The following is a 19,041-nucleotide window of genomic DNA, read 5'->3' as shown; positions in this document are numbered from 1 at the left end:
GGAGGAGGAGGAGGAGGAGGAGGAGGAGGAGTTTGGATTTATATCCCCCCTTTCTCTCCTGCAGGAGACTCAAAGGGGCTTACAATCTCCTTGCCCTTCCCCCCTCACAACAAACACCCTGTGACGTGGGTGGGGCTGAGAGAGCTCAGAAGAGCTGTGACTAGCCCAAGGTCACCCAGCTGGCGTTTGTGGGAGTTCACAGGCTAATCTGAATTCCCCAGATAAGCCTCCACAGCTCAGGCAGCAGAGCTGGGAATCAAACCCGGTTCCTCCAGATTAGATACACGAGCTCTTAACCTCCTACGCCACTGCTGCGTAGGAGATTCTTCGCTGTGTGCAAGAAAAGATGCTTATAAAAAAGAATAGGGCCCTTTCCGCACATGCAGAATAATGCACTTTCAATCCACTTACAATGCACTTTGCAGCTGGATTTTACTGTGCGGAATAGCAAGATCCACTTGCAAACAATTGTGGAAGTGGATTGAAAAGGCATTATTCTGCATGTACGGAAGGGGCCTAGGTTTGCTCCTTGGCCGTACACCCCTATGTTTGTGGAACTTTACAGGGTTGATTTTATGTCACGTCTTTTTCCCCCCTGGTTCCAAAGATTAGATCGGTTTGTAGCAGGTTTGTGGTCCCCTGCTAGTGCTTCCGGAGCTACGGCTAAGTTTGTGGCAGGAATTGCTCTATGAGTGTGGTACTACAAACTGTGGGCAGAGAGTGAGGCTCAGGACTCATAGATCCTGAAGCAACAATCCCAGATCGTGTTAATCATGTGAACTACCATTTTGGACCGAAGTATGTAGGGGGAGAAGGCGCCGTGGTAAAGCCCAATCTCATCAGTTCTTGAGAGCTCAGGCGGGTCACTACTTGGATGGGAGACATGGCAAAGGAAGGAAGTGGCAAACCACCTCTGTTTCCCACTTGCTTTAAAAGCCCCTTTTGGGCATTGCCATAAATCCACGAAAACTTGATGACATTTTACACACCCACAGGGGGCATCCATTGAAAATGCTGGGGGGAAGAATAAGGACTAATAAAAGGAAACACTTCTTCACGCAACGCATGATCGGTGTTTGGAAGATGCTGCCACAGGAGGGGGTGAGGGCCACTCACCTGGATCGCTTTAAAAGGGGCTTAGACAGATTGATGGAGGAGATGTCGATCTATGGCTACCAATCTTGATCCTCTTTGATCTGAGATTGCAAATGCCTTAGCAGACCAGGTGCTTGGGAGCAGCAGCAGAAGGCCATTGCTTTCACATCCTGCAGGTGAGCTCCCAAAGGCACCTGGTGGGCCACTGCGAGTAGCAGAGAGCTGGACTAGATGGACTCTGGTCTGATCCAGCAGGCTCTTTCTTATGTTCTTACATTGAAGTATGTAATCATGTGCTAACTAGTTTTTTTAAAATAATGTTTCCGACTTTCCCAGAGAACTTTTGCTGTTTAAAAACAAAACCATGGGCAACTGTAAAAACCAACCCGATGGAAATATTTTACAGATCTGTCTTATGCTGTGTCTAGACAGCTTTGCCTTTTGCTGGAAATACTTAAGGTACTAATAGACAAGAAGAAACATGGCCTATCTAGATGAGTGTTTCAAATTTAAATATTCTAAAATACACTCTGTAAAGGGCTATTTGAATTAACTTAGGTGTAACATGAAAAGCCTGCCTACGTTACCAGTTACTTGGAGACGAGCCTTTTAATCACGGCAGCTTTGACGCGTTTTGATCATCAAAGGCATTAATTGGAGTCAGTCGGAAAAGAGTTCCTCAATTACGAGACGTTCTTGACATGCCTTCAAACACAAAATGACTGAATAATAGCAAAGTTATAATTTGTAGGGACACAATATGCTAACCCGAGGCCCAGGGTCTGCTTGAAACGTGAATAAAACATTCTGTGTTTTACTTCTGATTTTAAATAAGGGTGTCACATTCAGGATAATAACTGAGGATCTATAGGTATTGCAGATGGTTCCAAACAGCACCTAAGACAGTGACTATTGCTGATCCTGTGATCCATGTTTCAGTTCTTAGGGAAGAGATACAACAGCTGTATTTCCAGTGTGTCACATTACATCCTACAAACATTAAACATAGAAAGGGGGATAATACTGAATAGCCCCAATAAACATGTCCTTACTCTTTCTTTGACTTCAACTGGACTTAAATTGCATGGATTGCGGTACAGGGTCAATAGCCTCCAGTAAGTCCACTCTTTGCTACAGAAAATATATAGCTATGACATAGGCTCATTCCGCACATGCAGAATAATGCACTTTCAAACTGCTTCCAGTTTGTGCGGAATGGCAAAATCCACTTGCAAACAGTTGTGAAAGTGGTTTGAAAATGCATTATTTTGCGTGTGCGGAAGGGGCCATAGTTCAGCGAAGTTACCCAGGCTTAAATACTGAAGGGATTTACAGTGCGATTCAGTACGGTTATTAGCTTAAACCCACTGATTTCAATGGGCTGAGACTGCAGTAACTCTCTGCAAGATTGAACTGTTTGGCACTCATAACCATGTATTTGGTTGAAACCCACGGGAAGCAATACCATATGCAGAATTGGGGGTGGGGAAGGTTGCACTACAGAATTTCCTTGGGGATTTTGTACCCTACTTGTCTCACCATGTGATTAAAGGACACACACACGCACACATACTCGCTCATTCACTCTCTAACAAATACTTTAAATGTAAACAAAAGTATTAGGACCAATATTTCCAAAACACAGGTGTCTAAAAGTTGGTTCTCTGAATCCATATTTAATCACCCCCCCCCCAAAAAAGTGGCCTCGTTTTGAAACGACGCCAACGAAAACCAGCGCATTTCGTGAAGTGATTAAATATAGATTCCTTCATCCCTATGTCAGCATCGTGTTCAACAGTAACAGGGACTTTTTTTCCTCTGTTTATACAACACATTTTTTTTATCTTAAAATACAAGATAAAAACTACAAGTTTTAGTTTAGAAACTTGCCTCTTTCCCCTCCCTGCTCGATTACACGCAAACCACCGAAGGCGTTTCATGATATGACCAGCCTCTTTCAAAGTAAATGTGAAAAACAGCAGCATAAACACCTCTCAGTGTCCCGATACCTTCCAAACCTCCCTCGGTTAAACTTGAATTTCTGGTGCACATGCAGCACGACGATGAACACGCTAGCATATATAATTTAAAAGGAAAAAAAAAAAGGTGCAAAACGAAAGTGCCTTATCAATTCGACGATAAAAGCTATACCAGTTAACTACATTTTATATTAATTAAAACAATATATAAACAATATCTCTTTTGCTATATATAGACTTCATGCCCATTTACCCTGTAATAGATTATAATGCTATTGTTGCTATTGCTTATGGACCCTTTTTTTTGCGCCGTTCTGCCCACCGGCAGTCAACGGCAGGGTGAAAAGAAATCGTCCTTCATGAAACAATGAGCAAACTGTGCAAAACCGGATGCTGACCAGTCGCTGGTTTCTAGCTGGAGACACCGTTCTTACCAAACAAAACATTGTTCTGTTGAAAGTCTGCAGGCAGTGAGTTACAAGGGAAAGGAAACCCCCTACCCCCTGATATTTTCAGTACCCTCATTCTGTGTAAACAGAGGTCGAAGACTGAGAAGTTGAGACAGAAAAAGGGGTCTGCATCGGTAGGCCTAATGGAAATCTTACGCGTGAGAAAAACAAGTTCAACTTTTTCGTTTCATTTTTCCCATCTCTTTTTTTTTTTTGCCCGACCCCCGATCGCCAGAAGAAGCGCAGTGCCTTGGTTCCCTAGGTCTAAGCGGGGCCAGATAAAGTGTCTTGGTTTCGTGTTATCTTGTTGTTTTGTTTTTTTCCTTTCCGTGTCAACGTTCGTACTTCAGACATTCTAGAAGTGCTTAGGTGATATGTTTACCCATCAATTTGCATCGCTGGCTCAAATTCTGAAGTGAACAACTCCTTGTACAAGGGAGGGAAATGAAGTCGCACAATGTCTGGATATATTGCTCTAAACGCCATAAGCTTTTCCGTATGTCGCCCGCACAGTGCTCGTAAAGTGGACACTTTGCATATTAGCTGTACAAAAAAAAGAATGCAAAAAATAATTAGGTTTACTTAGACAACATGTCTCTCTTTAATTTTATTGCTAGACGTAATGAGAGGGGATCCATATGGACTTGTGGGGAACTGGAAAATCATGTTCACCACTACCTCTGGTTCTTCTGATTGAGAGCCAGCGTGGTGTGGTGGTAAAGAGCAGGTGCAGTCTAATTTGGAGAACCGGGTCTGATTCCTCGTTCTGCGGCTTGAGCTGTGGAGGCTTATCTGGGGAACCAGATTAGCTTGTGCACTCCAACACACGCCAGCTGGGTGGCCTTAGGCTAGTCACAGTTCTTCAGGGTCCTCTCAGCCCCACCCACCTCACAGGGTGTTTGTTGTGAGGGGAGAAGGGATAGGAGATTGTAAGCCCCTTTGAGTCTCCTTACAGGAGAGAAAGGGGGGATATAAATCCCACTCTTCTTCTTAGCAACTGTCCATTTATTTATTTATTTATTTATTTGTTTGTTTGTTTAGTTAGTTAGTTAGTTAGTTCAGTATTCGGCATCTAATAGCGTCCTTCAGTATCTGCTCTTTCTTTATGATTCAGAGGTGTTGAAGGGCAAAATAAGGAGCGCTCCCGTTCCCTATGTTCAAATTCTGCCTGTCAGAAGGATTCAATTATAGACAAGGAGTTTGGGTGCCTTTAACACTAGGGTGGCAGAAGTTATATAATTCCCTTCTAAACTGTTTCTCTTAACACTGGAATATCAGCATGTCTTACCTTGGTTAAGATTCCGTCTTCCCGGTGGTTCTTCTGCAATACGTGCTGAAGCGCTAACTGAATCTTTTGCTGTAACTTCTCTATTTTTACTTTCTCTTGAAGCCATGAACGGTCTAAAAGGGATACAGGAGAACATACGTGTTGGACTCTCAGTGTGTTTATTTACCCTATTGCCTTCTTGTTACAGCTGGAGTTGTGATCAGTTGAGTGAAATTACTACTTGTGCTGCATATCTAGCTGGACAAAACACAGCTAGATCCAGCACTTAAACACACTTTGCCCAGTGGTGAGATCCAAAAATTTTAGTAACAGGTTCCCATGGTGGTGGGATTCAAACAGTGGCGTAGCACCAATGGGGCTGGGCAGGGCACGACGGGGGCGTGGCCGGGCATTCCGGGGGCGGGGCATTAATAATTTCTCTGTTACTGTACAAAACTCTTACTGTAAAAAAAAGTTCCTAATTTCCAGCTGGTATCTTTCTGTCCATAATTTAAACTCATTATAGCAAGTCCTATCGTCTACTGCCAACAGAAACAACTACTGCCTGTCAAATACTTAATACTTTCAAATACTTAATTTTGTTTCTAGAAATCAAAAGAAGGAGACTTTCCTTAAACAAGGAACTTTGCCATATTTCTAAAACATGTTTTTAAAACAGCCCAACAGGGAGAATTATTCTGCTTTCTACCTTCGCTAACCAGCCACATAGGAAACAACAGGACTTTATGATTTTTGGACCTAATGGAATTTCTAAAGGAAAAGCAGACCCAATTAGTAAACCCCTCTCGGGACACACAAATAATTAGTAACCCACTCTAGGGAACCGGTGAGAATCTGCTGGATCCCACCTCTGACTTTGCCCATTCTAAAAATACCTTCCTCAAGAAGATTTTTCACATTGCTATATGAAAGGCTGCATTAAACAACATATCACAGATTTGCAATTTCTCTCCAACGGGAAGCCCATTTTTGTGAAACAAGCAAGATTTGTTTTCAGTGGGTTTTCTTCCTAATAAGGTCGAACCACATCATGATGACCGCATGTAAAGCAACATGAAAATCTGTCCTATAAAGATTTTGACTGCAGCCATATGCATTGTTACACACGTGCAACTTTCGTGGCTGTGTTGTTCCTAACACAGCTTTCCTTTCAAAAAGTAACTCCTATCCATGTAATTTCTGAGGTAGCCATGTTGGTTTGCGGTAGAATATTTATACCGGACTTCTTAGGCTCCCTTCCGCACATGCAGAATAATACACTTTCAATCCACTTTCACAATTGTTTGCAAGTGGATTATGACATTCCGCACAGTAAAATCCAGCTGCAAAGTGCATTGAAAGTGGATTGAGAGTGTATTATTCTGCATGTGCAGAAGGGGCCTTACAGTAGAGTTTTCTTGTACTGCTGGGATTGTATTAATCAGTGGATTTAAAGTTTTCAGTACTGGAATTTACGGAATTCAGATTGTTATGTTACCATCCTACACCTTCTAACAACTATCAAAGCTATTGGTTCTAAAGGGAGAAAGTAACTGGTCGCAAAGAGGCCAACAAGACGAAAGCGATTTTTCAAATCTGTGCAGCATTATCGACTATTAAAGAATTCATTTAAATTATTTTCTCCATGTAAGGCTATCTTCCTTACCTGCAGACAGTAAAACAAACGCAGAAAATAACGCAATCTCATCTTCGGTAAGGTGCATAGAACATAAACTTTTTCCAAATTCAAAAACAAAACTAATGAAATCTTCACAACCTGGCAAAACAAAACAATCATACAGTCTTTTCAAAAATAATAATTTTATTGTCAAGTGTGCTTTCATTTTAAAAAAACAACAACACTTTCTAAGGTTTCTTGTCCCTGCCCTGCGAATGACTGACAAATATAGTAATACCTTTTCAAAAAGTTCTTATACCCCTGGTTGCACTCAAAGTTGTTCTGACTTCCTATTAAGTTATTGCATGTGTCCTTGAATGATAGAAAATTACTATCCTAGTGGCTTTTTTTTTTTTTGCACCATATATTTTCAAATAATAAACGTTTCTCATTTTCTGGTCTGGACACAGAAGTTCAGAAGGAATGTTTTCCAGAATACACACCCAGCATCTCAGGCTAACCACCAGAATTTTAGTGAGCAATACTTATCCGGGCCCAGCTCACTGTATTTTATCAACAAGTCATTCATTGATAAGCTTGCAGTCTGTTTATTGTAAGGTATTTATTTTAAACAAATGATCAGAAAACTGTCGAAGGCTTTCACGGCCGGATTCAACTGGTTGTGGTGGATTTTCCGGGCTGTGTGGCCGTGGTCTGGTGGATTTTGTTCGCGTTCATCTGGACACAGTGTGTAACAGACTTCCCTCTGAAGATGCCAGCCACAGATGCAGGCGAAACGTTAGGAACAAGATCCACCAGACCACGGCCACACAGCCCGGGAAAACCCACCACAACCAGATCAGAAAACTTATTTTTAAATACTTTATTTCCTTACCTAATGACTTGAAGACGTCGGGGCTAGCATATTTGCCATCAAAATACACTGTGTTATTCTGGGAGTCAAAGGCACGGCACATTCTGATAAATACAACTTCTAAAGACCCTAAAGCGAGAAAGACTTGTTTTAAAACCGAGAATAAGAAACACAATTGTTTGCTTCAGGTTCACAGATCACTTTTTCACCTCTTTCCAAAACAGTTGTAAAACTTGGTTTGTCTTTACAGAACTTACGAGTCAGTTTTTTTTTAAAAAAAAAGAAAAATCTTGGGAATAAAATGTAATTTCACTGGATGGCTGCCTCCAACAGAAATTACTTTATTTTTAACTAACGTCATGGTTTCTGAACATTCAAATTAAAAATGTTGGCGGACAGCAATCAAGATACATCTCTCACACAGTATCAGGCAGAGCTTTCAACGGCTTTTCTAATAAGAACGTTTTAAGAGTAGCAGCTGGATCCGGAAGTCGGCTCTTGAACGTGTCAAGAGATGCCCAATGCTTGAACTCGGGCTTTCATACAAAAAGAGAATATCGTTCACAATCCATTTTTAATATCGCACCTATAAAGTCATAGGCTCAGATTTTCAACAAGGACATTTAAAGTGCATGCTGCCCTGATATACCTACGTACCTGCTTTTAAAAGCACAATTTGATCGTTTTGACACAATTCCATAAAGCCATCAATGCGTTTGGCAAACTCCACCACGTACTGTATTGCTTCTGTTATTTTCACTGCGCATAGTTGCCACATTACCTCCCTTTGCTGTTAAAGAGAAAAAGGATAGCTGCTATTCCAAGCTTGTTTTTAAAAGAGTTCATAGCGGAATAAGTTAAAGCAGCGCAGACTCCCTGCCCACTCATTTGTACAAACCCTGGGCAGGTAGAGTGAATAATTTGGGCGTCCTTGTTTAACCAAGGCATGTCAGGGGCTGAGGTGTGAGAATCTTGGGGCTAGCAGGGGTCTGCAACCTGCGGCTCTCCAGATGTTCATGGACTACAATTCCCATCAGCCCCTGCCAGCAGGTTGCAGGCCCCTGGTAGCCCAGGGTGACCCAGCAGGAACGTAGGGATGTGGAAACACATCTGGTTCACCAGATAAGCCTCTGCCACTCAGGTGGAGGAATGGGGAATCAAACCCGGTTCTCCAGATTAGAATCCACCTGCTCTCAACCACTGTACCACGCTGGCTCTCTTCAGTGAACGTAAGAGGTGCCTTGGATCAAACTAGTGATCCATCTAGTGCAGGGGTAGGGAACCTGCGGCTCTCCAGATGTTCAGGAACTACAATTCCCATCAGCCCCTACCAGCATGGCCAATTGGCCATGCTGACAGAGGATGATGGGAATTGTAGTTCCTGAACATCTGGAGAGCCGCAGGTTCCCTACCCCTAGTGTATTGGCCAACCAGTTGCCGTGGAGGGCCAAAGAGCCAGACACAAAGGTCAAAACATTCCCCTGATGTATCCTTGGCTTTATTCAGGAAGGACAACCACAAAAATGCTTTGCCATTTTTGACATGATATCCAAGACAGTACCTTGCTCTGGTAGTTCTCGATTTCCTCTTGCAGGAAGGTCTGCCATGTGATTTGCTGTAGCTCCTCCCTTAAATACTGGCAGGTTTCCATATGTGATTTGGAAATGTTCTGTGCAAGATGTTCTAAAACAGACAGGACGAGCAAGAAGCGCCACGCATTACAAAAGGGTTCTCATCGGGCACATTGTGTCCCGAGTTAAGCTACAGATGTTTTGGACAGTAAATTTGTACAGGGTTACAAAAAAAAAAAAAAAAACACGGCTGCGATATAATAGCTGTTTCCCTAATTCTTCTTGATAGTTTCTAGAGGTGAGTGGGGATTGGACTTTGCATTGGATAAGCCAGGGCCTCTCAAATTTAACTACCCCATCTAAACAACGTGGTGACGTTAAAAAAAAAACCCACTTTAGAAGAAGAGTAGAAGAGTTTGGATTTATATCCCTCCCTTTCTCTCCTGTAGGAGACTCAAAGGGGCTGACAATCTCCTTGCCCTTCCCCCCTCACAACAAACACCCTGTGAGGTAGGTGGGGCTGAGAGAGCTCCGAGAAGCTGTGACTAGCCCAAGGTCACCCAGCTGGCGTGTGTGGGAGCGCACAGGATAATCTGAATTCCCCAGATCAGCCTCCACAGCTCAGGCGGCAGAGCGGGGGATCAAACCCGGTCCCTCCAGATTAGATACACGAGCTCTCAACCTCCTACGCCACTGCTGCTCCTGCTTTAGTGCTAACTCACTGCTTTAGTGAGTTACTGTGCTACATAAAATGATGCATACGTTATTACGACAGACCTACCTTAAAATAAGGTGAGGCACCCAGTTCTGTGTGCTACTGAGAGACAGGTGGGTGTGATTTATTGAGGCTCAACCCACGTAGAAGTTTTTCTGCTCAAGATCAAGTGAAATGAATTGGAGCTGCCCCAGAGTATAAGGCACATTTTCATAGAAGACCAGCTCTCCTTTGAAGACGGTCTGCGATCTGAATTTTCTTAGCCACAAAAATATCTTAGGCTATGTCCGTGGTGGCGAACCTTTGGCACTCCAGATGTTATGGACTACAATTCCCATCAGCCCCTGCCAGCATGGTCAATTGTAGGGGCTGATGGGAATTGTAGTCCGTAACATCTGGAGTGCCAAAGGTTCGCCATCACTGAGCTATGTCGATCTCTGTTTTCTTACTGCCTGGTATCAGTAATTCCTTAGGCCCGTGGTGGCAAACCCATGGCACGCCAAATGTTCATGGACTACAATTCCCATCAGCCCGTGCCAGCATGGCCAATTGGGCTGATGGGAATTGTAGTCCATGAACATCTGGAGTGCCATAGGTTCACCACCACCGCCTTAGGCACTGCGTCCTCTGAACGTAATGATTCCTTCCCAATTAAATAACTGTGCTGTATATCACTGTTCGGCTAGATACTGCTGCTAGATATTCGGCCGGTTTCTTAAGAAATGTTGGCTTTCATCTGGTAACCTATGAAAAACTCCGTCATTGTAACCCAGCGCCAGGATTCACACAACATCCCACCATTTAGTGATGGCATTTAGTGCAAGTGGAGAAATTACCAGTTTGGCTAACCTGTGCAGTTGTCAGGAGCAACAAATCTAGCAAAATGTAGGTCTAGCACACTATTTTCTGGGGGAGATTTGTTAATCACTCCAGAGAATGGTTGATTTATTGTGATTCAGACCCAGGAGAAGATTATTGATTTCATTTGCTAAAGTGGAGGTAACAGAGGAAAAAGCAGCCCTCCGGGATTTTTTGGACCTGAAGAAGAAGAAGAAGAAGAAGGAGGAGGAGGAGGAGGAGGAGGAGGAGGAGGTGGGGGAGGGGGAGGGGGAGGAGGGGGGAGTGGGAGGAGGAGTAGAAGAAGAAGAGGAAGAGGAAGAGGAAGAGGAGGAGAAGAAAAAGAAGAAGAAGAAGAGGAGGAGGAGGAGAAGAAGAGGAGGAGAAGGAGAAGGAGAAGGAGAAGGAGAAGGAGAAGGAGAAGAAGAAGAGGAAGAGAAGAAGAGGAGGAGGAGAAGAAGAAGAGGAAGAAGAAGAGGAGGAGAAGAAGAGGAGGAGGAGGAGAAGAAGAGGAGGAGGAGGAGAGTAGTAGTAGTAGTAGTAGTAGTAGTAGTAGTAGTAGTAGTTTGGATTTATACCCCACCTTCCTCTCCAGTAAGGAGCCTCAAGGTGGCCTACAAGCTCCTTTCCCTTCCTCTCCCTACAACAGACACCTGTAGTTCCCCAAAACTCAGAACGCTGCAAGCGGTTTTAGCGAGCTAATGCTAAAAAGGACTGCTCCTACTCCGAAGGACAGTACAGCCATGACACAGGAAACGTCTTCTCTTGTGATTACCTAATTCTGCCATGGACACAGTAGGAGAAGTCTCCCCGTTCGTAAAAGAGCAGTAAGGGAAGAAGCCGGTTGCTGGTGCGTAGTCACATATTGGTTCCGGTTTGATTCCGTTAATATCGAGCCCCGACTGGTCCGGAGAAGGCTGAATGTCTAAGTAGAAGCTGCTAACGGCAGAGTCCGCTTTGCTGCCCTCGGGGGTGTGCCCGTCGATATAATTGCTGAGGTCGTCGTGCAGTTCCGTCAGCCCGTTAGTAGTGATATTGTACGTTGGGGTCAGTGGTTCCGCCTCGCCGGGCTGTTGTTGGTGATCCCGCTGCTGCTGCTGCATCCGGTGTTTCTGCACCTCCGCGTACAAGCTGTCCCTCTGCTTTTTTGACATTCGACCAAACTTTACAGCTGAAATATATTCACAAGCGACAACAGTTTATCACCATCAGTCCCCAGCGAGACCCATCTGTTTAAATTCCACAGACACCGCACTGTTTGGCAGTAAAATGATATGTTAGAAGGACATACCGTAATTAACTCAGGGGTATCTATCAAACAGCCATAAAACACCCGTGGCTGGTCCTATTGACTGTAATATCAACTTGCGAATGGCAAGACTACCGTAATTCTACGGCAGGGGTCTGCAAACTGCGGCTCTCCAATTGGCCATGCTGGCAGGGGCTGATGGGATTTGTAGTCCATGAACATCTGGAGAGCCACAGGTATCAGACCCCTGTTCTATGGGGTTTAGCACTGACTTTTTTTTTAAGTGGAGTGTCATGTGTGGGACAGAAATGGCTTGGTTCTGAAAAGAATGGGTGAGGAGGCTCGTGTCGAACCAAACAAACAAGTATTAAAATTTAATCAGACGAAACAGACACAATTACGTTTAATTTGCATAGTAACCTTGAGTGTCAAATGTGGATTTCTGCCTGTTCAGCACTAGCTCAAAATTACTTTACCAATTTTTTTTTTTGGGGGGGGGGGGAGAATGTGAAGTTATGGTTGAAAGATGACACGGGACACCTATATGAAACTTCGAGGTTCTAGAATCAGAAACATCTCTGACCAAAACATAACAAACTTACTGAGAACAGAAAGAAAAGTATGCGTTTACTGCCACGTTTCATGATTTAGGCGCCTTCCGCACATGCAGAATAAAGCACTTTCAATCCACTTTCAGTGCACCTTGAAGCTGGATTGTACAGTGCAGAAGAGCAAAATCCACTTTCAAACAATTGCAAAAGTGGATTGAGTGTGTATTATTTTGTGTGTGCGGAAGGGACCATGGTGAAATTTAAGTAATGGGGGATATTTTTATGTCTGTACAAGAGTGCAAAGGAGCCACTAGCCGAGCGGATCCAAAATAATCTGATCGGTTTATGAGTCACACAATATATCTCAAAAAAATAATGTTTCAAGAATGGGATGAGCAGGCGAAAAAGCGAAGGAGCGTTGCACACACAAGACAGCTGACCTGAACTGGCAAAGCTCACCATCTCGAGACATTCCCACCGCCAGACATTTCTGCAACCGACAGTGTTGGCACCGATTTCTACTCGTTCGATCGATTAGACAGTTCTTCTGACGCGGACAGGAGTACGCGGCGTTGCTTTGCTGACTTCTCCTGAAAAACCCCTGCAGCGTAAAACACAAAACGTAAGAGGGAGGTTGATTTCAACCTCGGCCCATTTATAACGTTACAGTGATTTTTGTCCCTGGGGGAGAGGGGAACTCCCACGCAGAGTATTTATTAATATCTGTGCATAAACAATTAGGTGCGAAAAGCTCCTTGTACGTTTCAGATGTATGGATTTAATGGCTGGGATGAGAGAAAATATTAGCTCTGCACTTGGGCTCTGCTAAATGAGCAGCAGTGGCGTAGTGGCTAAGAGCAGTGGCTAAGAGCAGGGGCACTCTGATCTGGAGGAACCGGGTTTGATTCCCCGCTCTGCCACTTGAGTTGTGGAGGCTTATCTGGGGAATTCAGATTAGCCTGTACACTCCCGCACACGCCAGCTGGGTGACCTTGGGCTAGTCACAGCTTCTCGGAGCTCTCTCAGCCCCACCTACCTCACAGGGTGTTTGTTGTGAGGGAGGAAGGGCAAGGCGATTGTAAGCCCCTTTGAGTCTCCTATAGGAGAGAAAGGGGGATATAAATCCAAACTCTTCTACTCTTCTTCTAAATGCCCAAATTTGGCTCGATATGGCAGTTTTTCAGAGCTCGAAGTAGTTTGCCATGTTGTATGCTCAAGTGGACCGTTGTCAACCTTGTTTATCGGACAAGAAGAAGAAGAAGAAGAGTTTGGATTTATATCCCCCCTTTCTCTCCTGCAGGAGACTCAAAGGGGCTTACAATCTCCTTGCCCTTCCCCCCTCACAACAAACACCCTGTGAGGTAGGTGGGGCTGAGAGAGCCCCAAGAAGCTGTGACTAGCCCAAGGTCACCCAGCTGGCGTGTGTGGGAGTGCACAGGCTAATCTGAATTCCCCAGATAAGCCTCCACAGCTCAGGCGGCAGAGCTGGGAATCAAACCCGGTTCCTCCAGATTAGATACACGAGCTCTTAACCTCCTACGCCACTGCTGCTCGTGGTGGGGAGGTGGGTGTTGCTAATGGTGTGAACAATTTCTCTTTAGACTTTGTAATCCCTTCTATAAATCCAATCACTTTCAGATGGAAATAACCACAGAGTAAGATGGGCCCGGTTTGATCAGAGCAGTGATCCATGTAGTCCACCATAGTGGACAAACAATGGCCCTGGAAGACCAACAAATAGGTCAAGACCTCTCCCTGAAGTTGACTGCCTCTGGACTTCGTGGCTAGTAATTACATGCATGCCTAACATCGTGGCTAGTAATTACATGCATAACTTCTTCTGATCAAACCAACCAGTTTGAGACCATTGCATGTTATCTTCGGTACAAGATGGGTTCATTAACATTTTTAATTGGTTTACTCAGGTAAGCCCAGGCAGAGACTTATTTTCATGACAAGAAACATAAACTTTACTCTACTTCCTGTGACTGACAAAAAATAGATGGTGGATCTAGCACAGGGGTCTGCAACCTGTGGCTCCGGAGCCGCATGAGGCCCTTTCGTCCTTGTACTGCGGCTCCACGTGGCTTGGGTCCTCTGAGCCTCCTTCGGAGAGTCGCCCTAAGGGTTAATGGGAAAGAGTCCCCATTCCTAGAGAGGCACAGCTTGAGACATCTATCCCAAGCCACTTCCGGCTTTCCTGTCCCAGCTGCCTGGTTGGCTGATGACGGTGATGTAGCACTTCATGGATTTCATAACACACTATAATTGTTTATACAAAGTGTAAAGGTAAAAAACAACAACAACATATACAGTGTTATCTTCATTTTAGATGTCAAAAAGTATTTGCAGCTCCAAATGTTTTCTTTTCTGTGGAAAAAAGGGTCCAAATGGCTCTTTGGGTGTTAAAGGTTGCCAACCCCTGATCTAGCACATTTTCGTCCAATCACTGAAAGCACAGTGTCTAGTACCTGAAGGTCACCTAGGCCTGCTTTCTCGTGAACTGAATTAGAAAGCATCATTATCTTAATCGTAATGGTAGTCATTAATCATAATGGTAGCCCCGCGGGGATAGGGCGGGATATAAATCCAATATAAATAAAACAAAGACATGCTTTGCATACCAAGGAGCATGGTTCAGTCCCTGTCAATTTCAATGAAGAATAATTCAGACAAAACAGATAGGAAAGGTTCTTAGTTTGGTCAGAACTTCTGCCAGCCAACAAAAGAAAAAGACACTACTGTGAAATACGGACCATTATTCTGACACATTTTAAGTTAAAGCATCCCTAACAGTAACTTTAAAAGTTAAGAGTCTCGAGCAAGGTAGCCACAAAAGAGAATGTTTTGAAGAAAAAAAGCTGAAAACCAAAGGGTAATGTATTCTTTGCTTAATTTTAGATGCAGTTTCCAGAGTATAAAATACCTGCACAGTCTATCAGCTGTGAACGGAAGAGGAGTCAGTATGAAATGGCGGGTAGTATGTTGGATTGTGATTGTGGAGACCTGGGTTCAGACTGGGCCTCGATGATGATGATGATGATGATGATGAAGAAGAAGAAGAAGGAGGAGGAGGAGGAGGAGGAGGAGGAGGAGGAGTTTGGATTTATATCCCCCCTTTCTCTCCTGCAGGAGACTCAAAGGGGCTTACAACCTCCTTGCCCTTCCCCCCTCACAACAAACACCCTGTGAGGTGGGTGGGGCTGAGAGAGCTCCGAGAAGCTGTGACTAGCCCAAGGTCACCCAGCTGGCGTGTGTGGGAGTGCACAGGCTAATCTGAATTCCCCAGATAAGCCTCCACAGCTCAGGCGGCAGAGCGGGGAATCAAACCCGGTTCCTCCAGATTAGATACACGAGCTCTTAACCTCCTACGCCACTGCTGTTGGGTGACTCTGGGCCAGTCCTATCCTATCAGTCCAACCTATCTGACTGGGCAGGATGGAAGAAGAAGAAGAGTTTGAATTTATACCCCACCTTTCTCTCCTGTAAGGAGACTCAAGGTGTAAAAAGCGCCTTTCCCTTCCTCTCCCCACAACAGACACCCTGTGAGGTAGGTGGGACTAAGAGAATTAGGAGAGAACTGTGACTAGCCCAAAGTCACCCAGCATGGATGTAGGAGTGTGGAACAACGTCTGGTTCACCAGATAAGCCTCCGCCACTCAGGTGGAGGAGTGGGGAATCAAACCCAGTTCTCCTGATTAGAACCCACCTGCTCCTCACCACTATACCACGCTGTCTCTTATTTATTTATTTATTTATTTATTGTTCACACTTTTATACCGCCCCATCCCTTAGGGGCTCTGGGCGGTGCACAACAACTTAAAACACAATAAATAAGTTATTAAAATCTTTAAAACAGCGGTAACACAATACTAACAATGGTAGTAATAGGAAGGCGTCCGACCAACCCCATTTTTCATTAAAATTCTCCCAGGGGAAAGCAGGGGGAAGGCGGCGAGCTACGTCAGATGGTAGCCTAGATGACCGGCCGGCTGGGGCACCATTTCAGCGGCTGGTCCCTCCAAAGGCCCGGCGGAACAACTCCGTTTTACAGGCCCTGCATGAACTCATTAACTCCCGCAGAGGGCCCGAACCGCCGGAGGGAGGGTGTTCCATCAGGCCGGGCCAGGGTCAGAAGGCCCTGGTCTGCTGTGGAGGCCAGCCGCATCATTGAGGGGCCAGGGAGCACTAATAAATTAGCCTACGTTGAGCGAAGAGGCCGGGCAGGGACATACGGGTGATGCGGTCTCGAAGGTACGAGGGCCCCAGGCCGCGTAAGGCCTTGAAGGTCAACACCAACACCTTGAAGATGATCCGGAACTCCACCGGGAGCCAGTGCAGCTGGCGTAATACAGGCTGAATATGATCATAAATGGCGCTGCCTGTAAGTAGCCGCGCCGCTGCATGCTGGACCAGCTTTAGTCTCCGGATCAAACGCAAGGGAAGACCCGCGTAGAGCGAGTTACAATAGTCTAATCTGGAGGTGACCGTTGCATGGATCACAGTGGCCAGGTCTGCTTGGGAGAGGAAAGGAGCCAGCCTCCGGGCCTGGCGAAGGTGGAAAAAGGCAGCCCGGGTTGTATGGGCCACCTGGGTCTCCATTGAAAGAGACAAATCCAGGTGGACCCCCAGGCTGCGCACGGAGGGGGTCGGCGCCAATGTGGCCCCCTCCCACACCGGTGGCTGGAAAATCCTGTCCTCCCCCCCGCGGCCAAGCCAGAGGATCTCCGTCTTCGATGGATTCAGTTTTAACCTGCTCTGCCGCAACCAACCAGCAACCGCCTCCAAACAGTGCTGGAGAGAGCCGCAGGGTATGCAATCGCTTCCTCCATCAACAGAATGAGCTGCGTGTCATCAGCGTACTGGTGACAGGTCAGCCCAAAACTCCGTACCAGTCGAGCAAGGGGTCGCATATAGCTATTAAACAGCAGCGGGATAGTAGGGCCCCCTGGGGTACACCGCAATCGCTGGCACTTCCGGGAGGCCTGATCCTCAAGACCTCACTTGTTGACTTCGACCCCGGAGAAACGAGGCAATCCATTGAAGGACAGTGCCCCGCACCCCGGAGGCGGCCAGGCGGTGGGTCAAAAGGTCGTGGTCGACCACATCAAACACTGCAGTAAGATCTAACAATACCAGCAGCGCCGATCCGCCTCGGTCGAGCTGAATACGGAGCATGTCTGTGACGGCGACGAGAACAGTCTCCGTCCCGTGCCCAGCACGGAAGCCGGACTGGAAGGGGTCGAAAGCCGATGTGTCATCCAGGAAACCTTGAAGCTGCTCCAACACCACTCTCTCAATTACCTTCCCCAGAAACGAAAGATTCGAAACGGGGCGGTAATTGGCCAGATCCCTCGGATCTAACGGTGGTCTTTTTAAGAGTGGGCGGACCACTGCCTCCTTCAACCCATCCGGGAAGGCTCCTTGCTCGAGGGAGCCATTGATGATACTCAACAGATGGGGTCGTAGCTCCACCCTGCAGGTTTTTACAAGCCAGGATGGGCACGGATCCAGAGGACAGGTAGTAGGTCTAACAGCAGCTAAGGTCCTGTCGACAGCGGCTTCAGAGAGCAAGGAAAACTGGGCCAAACAAGGGCCTGAAGACGGCAAGGGAGCCTCCAGTTCACTAATCGTATCCAACGTGGGGGGAAGGTCCTGGCGGAGCGACGCGACCTTATCCGCGAAAAAGCTCATAAAAGCCTCACAGCTGATGCTCAATTGTGGATTTGAGGACCTCTCCGATAGGGAGGTCAAGGACCGAATTATACGGAATAATTGTGCCGGGCGAGAGCTAGCGGATGCGAGAGAGGAGGAGAAGAAAACTCTCTTCGCCTCCTTCGTCGCCACCTCATAGGCTTTCATAAACGTCCTATAAGATGTTCGCGTGGCCTCGTCACGAGATTTCCTCCACACTCGCTCTAGACGTCTACACCTGCTTCATATGGCGCAACTCCTCAGTGTACCAGGGAGCACGCCGGGAACGGGGCGAGGACGCCGTGGGGGCAAACAGCCTCGATGGCATCGGAGAGCCGGGACTTCCAGTCCTCCACCTGCTCATCGAGTGCCAGCGGGTTCAGGGTCCCGCAGAGCATTCAGGGAAGCCAAGTGGATCCATAAGTCTCCGCTGGCGGCATAAATTGGCCCGTCGCCAGACAGGGGTGTTGCGCAAGTCCACCCGGACTTTCAGGGCATAATGGTCGGACTACGGCACTTCGCTAACAGAGGATACCACTCAAATTTACCCCCGACCCGAAGACTAACTCTAGCGTGAGCCCGGCCTCATGGGGGGGGCCAGAGTTTATTAAGGAGAGGCCTAGCGTCAGCCATGGATGACACTCAGGTCCGCAGCCAACCGATTACGAGTATGGTAAGGCGGTGCGCCAACATGGACGCTGGAAGTCCCCCAAGACAATAAGCCTCAGTTTGGGGAACCGCAACGCCCAGTCCGGAACCACCACCTCCAGCAGCCGCCGTAAGTCAGTCGCCTCGCGCGCATGCGCTTAATCGGGCATGAGGAGGACGGCGCCAACCCTCTCCATGGCCAACCACTCGTAGGCTTCGACGCATTCCTATGCCGGGCGACCGGACCGGACTGCCCTAAAAGGGATAGATATCCATCGGGCGCACCAGGGCCAATTACGCACCCTGCCCAGTGGTTCGCGATTGATGGAGACATCGCGAAACCTGGGGGCTGACCTCAAGCATTAAGGCGACGGTCTCTACCCTTTTCGCAAGCACTCCAGGTTTCCTGACACGCCAGGTCCACCTGCTGGGCTCCCAGAAAATCCTGGAGCACCTTGGTCTTGTTGTTAATGGACCTGGCGTTGATCAACACC

At 46.4% G+C, this 19,041-nt stretch overlaps 1 protein-coding gene across 1 annotated transcript in view; it reads right to left on the bottom strand.

Annotated features, from left to right (window-relative positions):
* Nucleotides 1-3,832: 3,832 nt before the first annotated feature.
* RORA (RAR related orphan receptor A) overlaps nucleotides 3,833-19,041 on the bottom strand; it is a 293,221-nt gene continuing 278,012 nt past the window's right edge. Inside the window, exons 5-12 of the mRNA XM_048481881.1 lie at nucleotides 12,665-12,806; nucleotides 11,181-11,576; nucleotides 8,844-8,965; nucleotides 7,940-8,072; nucleotides 7,304-7,411; nucleotides 6,457-6,567; nucleotides 4,812-4,924; nucleotides 3,833-4,066 (exon numbers count right to left, since the gene is read on the bottom strand). Coding sequence (XP_048337838.1) covers nucleotides 3,902-4,066; nucleotides 4,812-4,924; nucleotides 6,457-6,567; nucleotides 7,304-7,411; nucleotides 7,940-8,072; nucleotides 8,844-8,965; nucleotides 11,181-11,576; nucleotides 12,665-12,806 — 1,290 coding nt within the window. The 3' untranslated portion in view covers nucleotides 3,833-3,901. The remainder of the gene's footprint in view (nucleotides 4,067-4,811; nucleotides 4,925-6,456; nucleotides 6,568-7,303; nucleotides 7,412-7,939; nucleotides 8,073-8,843; nucleotides 8,966-11,180; nucleotides 11,577-12,664; nucleotides 12,807-19,041) is intronic.

This window comes from Sphaerodactylus townsendi, linkage group LG17, assembly GCF_021028975.2.
Source record: "Sphaerodactylus townsendi isolate TG3544 linkage group LG17, MPM_Stown_v2.3, whole genome shotgun sequence".
NCBI lineage: Eukaryota > Metazoa > Chordata > Lepidosauria > Squamata > Sphaerodactylidae > Sphaerodactylus > Sphaerodactylus townsendi.
This window is presented reverse-complemented; position numbering and strand designations above follow the sequence as displayed.